The 5,645-nt window shown below is 40.6% G+C and overlaps 1 protein-coding gene across 1 annotated transcript; it reads left to right on the top strand.

Annotated features, from left to right (window-relative positions):
* The first annotated feature begins 328 nt into the window (after positions 1–328).
* Positions 329–5,225, top strand: LOC139715034 (uncharacterized). Its single transcript, XM_071626660.1, has 3 exons — positions 329–2,358; positions 2,869–3,000; positions 4,279–5,225. The coding sequence occupies exons 1-3, from the start codon at positions 345–347 to the stop codon at positions 5,130–5,132; spliced, it is 3,000 nt and encodes a 999-aa protein (XP_071482761.1). The 5' UTR covers positions 329–344; the 3' UTR covers positions 5,133–5,225.
* The last annotated feature ends 420 nt before the right edge of the window (positions 5,226–5,645 follow it).

Genomic DNA, 5,645 nt, shown 5'->3' on the forward strand with positions numbered 1-5,645 from the left:
AAAACTGAACATTATTTGCGCATTTCCCGGCGTAACGTTTGCACATTTCCCGTTGATGAAATTTAGAGATTTGCACATTTCCCGGCTCCACATCGTATCCGGATGTGATGCCGCATCATATCCTCGCTCAGCGATCCGCCGGCCGGCGGCGCGGCCAGCAGTAAGGAGGCGTCGTATGGTGGCGGGTTATTTGGATTGAATATACCCCGTTACTGCCTAATCTACAAATTATTTCATGGATCTTGTTGCCGAATATCGAAGCATCGATCATATTGGACTATTGCCGGAGACTGAAGTACATATAAAGTTCGATGTGAATGTGATTAAATCGTAAACAGCTAAACATGAATGCAGAAGAAACACTCTTTTCGCTGGAGTTGGCAGTCAATTCGGTGCGCGTAGTCCCACGCACGTTACTTTGTCGTATGCCCGCAGTAGCATTCCGGCTTCTCGATTTTCCGTCAGTTATCATCGAGCAAATGGAGTCGACTGAGATGAAGCAGATAAAGGAAGCTGTTCAGAGAGTTTGGGGTAATGGGAATGATGTGCCAATTCAACTGGAGGAGCTGAAAGATCGCCATGGTAATTATGAATTCAATAAAGGGAAGTCATCTCTCTTTAAATACAACATCAACTCACTTCAGTCTCACCTACTCAATACACCTCTCTATGTCATGATTGTCGAGCTGTGGAATAATACACCAAAGTTGGTTGGTCACTGCAATGTAGCTCTGAATGGGATGATGAATGAAATCAAGGCTGATGTAATAGAATCTGGGATATCTATTCCCTCCGTCCATGGAATTCAAGGACGGTTTCCAATATTTAATTTGATGGGCAGTGAGGTAGGCTGGATATCACTTGGGATCAGAATGCTCAGTCTCGGAGGTAATCTCATCCCTCACATCCCTGATGCAGCTTTAACCGGTCGCTCAACGGCAACTATCAGTCATCCCCTTGGTGATGTTGATATTAATGTGCCCAAATCTAATCCCAAAGGTGCACCATCAAAACAATACCAAGGTAAAGCTGAAGAAGAAACAACAAATCATGCTGACCAAAAGACAAGATCTGCATCCTTGTCGATACCCCCAATACCAAAGCATGTGGAAGTAGATGTTGCCCATCCAGCACATGATTTAAAACCAGTTCAAAGTGATTACACAGAGAATGTGGATGAAGTTGGTGCTGTTTCTCATGGAAGTGGTACAGGAAAAGGTCACAAGCATATTGAGGCCAATGGCAATACCCATCAGTCCAATCCATGCCACTCCACTGTCTTTTTGGAGTCTGAGCAATCAAGTGATGTAGACATCATTACAAATACTCACATCCCACCTCCTCTGTACTTCAATTCAGTGAATGAACCCGCAAAGGAAAGAAAAAGAGACTCTGAGGTTCGTTCTGGTGTCCAACAAACAATCCATGCACAAAATACTGCTGAAACATGGAGGAAATCTGTGGATATGCAAAGTGATTCAAAGGCTTCATCATCATCTCTTGGGGAGAGAAGAGAGCTTGAAGTGCACTATGTGTTACATCCACCACAGTATCAGGGTGAACCAAGTGTAAGGAAAACACTAAGGAAGCATCACAGAGATAAATCAGAGAAATCTATGAAGAATCTTGAAAACAGCTCTGCAGGTAAAGCTGAGGTATCAAGAGGAGGTTATGAGGATGAACAAGAGAATATTGGCCACCAAACTGTAGAAGACTTGAGACGAATGCCCATTCTCAATGCTCTCTTGCATGAGCTAAGTCTTCTGTATAGACAAGATGGCAGTGCATTACTTCCACCACCAATTGGAAACAATTTTCCCAATTACCCTGAAGAAAAACAACACCATAAAAAGCAAGGGAGTGTTCAAAAGGAGTCTAAAACTGTTCATCATAAAGAACCTGAGCCATCCCCTGTAGTAAAGTCCCAGTCCCTGAAAACCTATCGACATAAGCACAGGGACTGTGCCAAGCCTCCAAGTGGGGTCCCTGCATCAAAGGGATGGCTAAGGCAGGAGCCAGCAGTTCGCAGGAAAAAAGAAACCAAGCTGCAATTCAAGATGACCAACTCACAGAAACTTCGCCTGCAGCGGCATAACCCAGATGCATATCAGCTCTTGGAGGAGCAGGAGCGGATAGCTGAGATACAATTCCAAATTCGTTCTGCCCAGCTGCAGGAGGAAAGGTCAAAGAATTCAGCACACAGGCAGAGATCCAAGAGAACTTTATCTGCAAGACCACACCAGTTGGAAGAGTCATATCAGCTCCAGGAGAGAAATGTATCAACAGAAATTTCTCGGCATCAGGATAATTTGTCTCCTAAGGACAAGACTGAAGATCCTGGATATGCCGCTGGACTAGGTAAGCAAGCAAAATGCAGAACTCATGTAAAAATTGTATCAATGGCAGGTGCTGAGTTTTGAGTGACTCACTTGATTACATGTGAAATTACTGTTTGTGTATCTGTTGACTCAAATATAATCTGCGACTACAAGGACTGAGGATTACTGATTTGTTTATTCCCCCTTTTTGGGAGCAGGGGTGTAACTTACAGCATAGTGTCTTTCTTCAAAGTAATTATCATAACATCAGATATGCTGTCAAATATCTTTAAGAAATATGGCACTCGTAAGAAACCAAGGTAAAATCATAGCATTTTCTTCTTCATTCAATCTGCTAGTCTGTACAAATGTGTTCAGATTGTAAAAGCATTTTCCATTAGATGTCATGTTGTAAAGTTTAATTTGTTAAAGTGAGTCATTTGCATATTTGAAAAAAAAAATGCATTATGTTGCTGTTTGAAACATTCTTTTCTATTTTATTACCCATTCTTACAGATTTTCATGAAAGGAATTCACCTTTTTTTTTCAGAAACCTACATGATTTCTGCAGATATCCTGGTCAATCAAGAAGAAGAGGTCAGCAAAAAGACATTGCAGTATCTCCCCAAGCAAGCTGTGGAGCACCCAGAGCATCCAGCTCCTGAAATGCTTCCAGAAAATGGTAAGGTCGTCTTTTTCCTTTCCTCAGGTGACATTGAGACAAAAAACAAACAAAAACAAACAAACCAAAACAAAATTAACCCCAAAAATAAACAAAGGAGGCTCAGAGTAAGTATTATGTTATGTGTAGTTTCAAAAAATGAAGTTGCAATGTACACATTTTCTTTTTCAAACCATCACCATGGAGTTGTTTTATCCCTCTCCATGTCCCATATTAAAGGGATGGTACAGTATTGGTGGAGATGAGAATTGGGCTTTTAACTTTTTGCGAGATACCAAGAAAACACTTAAGATATAGTACAAAGCATACCATTTTAAGAGGAATTCAAAGTATATTTGATGAAAATCGGGTTTGGAATAACTGAAACATCCAAAAACAAAGTAAAACAAAGTGATCGTAATAAAGTGTGGGTCCCACACTTTATTAGAATCGCTCTTTTTGGATATAATCTCAGCCATTTCAAAACCAATTTTCATCAAATAAACATTGATTTCCTCATAGAATTACAAACCTCTTTCATATTTCGTAAGAGGTTTCTCATTATTTCACCAAAATTGTTAGAAACCCGAAATTAGGTCTCAACCAAAACTGTACGATCCCTTTAAAGGTAATAGATGAAAAGTCACATTGCTTCAGTTTCCTTCAATGACTTTTTACGTATGATTGTAGGTGAACATGTTATGACTCTTCTTTCATCGTTGATTGATTGATTTTATTAATGCATTTCTTTTTTATACATAAATGTAACACAAATTCAATTGAACAAAGTTGTTGACTACAAAATTGTTTGAATCTAACAGTTGAAACAGGTAACTGTGTAACTAAAATATGCAGCATTATTCCGTGATATCATAATACAAATTATAGATTACTCACTGGCTAGTGTTTAGCAGTACTAATCAGTTCTTCTCATCGAGGTATCTTAGAGTTGTTATGTCATAGCAATAATTATGCTGCTTGTTTATTGGTAGTTAATGATTTTGTAATGTCTTTCTCTTGGATGTACTGTATGTACAAACCACTGGGACTCTTGTTAATGAATGACATCATGGCCACATCTGCATCGAAGTGCTTGTAACCAATATTATCAGTGTGAACATTTGCAACTTGAGACTTCCATGATATTCTCATCTTTGTGTCATTTTCATGATAGACCAAGCTGCTATCAAAATAAAACAATGTTTTCACAGATCACATTGCTGCACTTTCCATAAGACCAAGATGTAAACCAGACATTTGTTGAGGAGAGGTTTTGTTTGTTTTTAATGCGTTCCACAGATATTAGTAGCAGCGAAAAGAGTGTCCACAGTATCAGCATCCGTTTACCATCTGCCTTGGACCAGGATGATGCAGATGATGGAGACAGTGCCAATGACTCATCTGCTGAGAACAGCCAAAATGACGAGTCAAAGGCTGTCAATGTTCCTGGATTCTCCATGGACGATCTTGAAGGAACAGGTGTGCAAACAGAAACTGCGGTATCAGGTAATGACAGTGGAAAACGAGGCATGGAAATCTACTCTGATGATTTTGATGACTCCTACAGGTTTGAATCAACAGGCGAGCAGGAGCTTGCTAGCATTAAATCCTCAGATGGCTCTGCAAGAGCTTCTCATCACTCACCACTCAGTGATCAGCACAGTCCATCTGTCCTGTCCAGAGATGAAGCTCAACGCAGTCATTCTAGTGCTAGTAGCTACAGAACTGCCATGTCTGTGGAGTCATCTGGTGGCAGTAAAGGAAGAGATGCAGATGCTGTGTCAAAGACTTCAACAGCAACCTCCAAATCCTCCAAGTTCAGTGGTAGTGTTGGCTCTAAATATCCGACAAGTGTCCTCAGTATTCCACAACCGCAGATGTCCGCAAACTCACCTGTCCCACTCGCAAGACGTTCAACCGCAAAATCTGTAGCTTTCAAGCACGGTAGTGAGTCTCAGCCACCGAAACCCAAGCCCCGTCACTCGCTGGAGCGGACCACCAGCTCCATCTCAAACACCTCCTTGCTGGCTCCAGACCTGACGCTCTCTGGCAATAGCTCTGCTGTGAACACATCAGAGTTGAGACCAGACTCCAGTGATGATTACCAACCTGATGGCAACTACTCTGATGATTTTGACAGTGATGATACATAGAGCATTGGGGATGAGTGGAGTGAGAGGACACTTATTCCCTGTGTGTATTGTGTATCTGCTAACCTTCAATGTGTACATGAGTATTCTGAGTCAGTTATTCTTCCCAAACTTTGGTCATGATACATATATCAGACTAACCTCATGACATATGATAACGCGATATCACTCCGAAAAGGGTTGACAATTTTTAAGACTCCCCTCCCCCCCCCAAAAAAAAAAAAAAGATATTCAGAAAAAATTAATCAAGTCATTGCCAATGACTTTCAGTGAAATGTGCTCTTAATAATGAGGAAAACACATCAGGACAGAATTATGACGATATGGTACATGAGTGAGTTGAACTTGCTTTTGAAACTGCTATGAGTATCCTGCTTTTCTAGTAGCTGGTAAATTTGATAAACAATACAACTTTATAGGCATTGCATGATTTTTGTAGAAAAGATGAACCTTGATCTCACAAGCCGTTGGTGCGTATCGTTTAGATCGTATGCATGATACATGTATCAAATCAGT

Source organism: Diadema antillarum, unplaced genomic scaffold, assembly GCF_040938485.1.
Source record: "Diadema antillarum isolate AM-2024a unplaced genomic scaffold, OU_Dant_1.0 seq00002662_RagTag, whole genome shotgun sequence".
Classification (NCBI taxonomy): Eukaryota; Metazoa; Echinodermata; class Echinoidea; order Diadematoida; family Diadematidae; genus Diadema; species Diadema antillarum.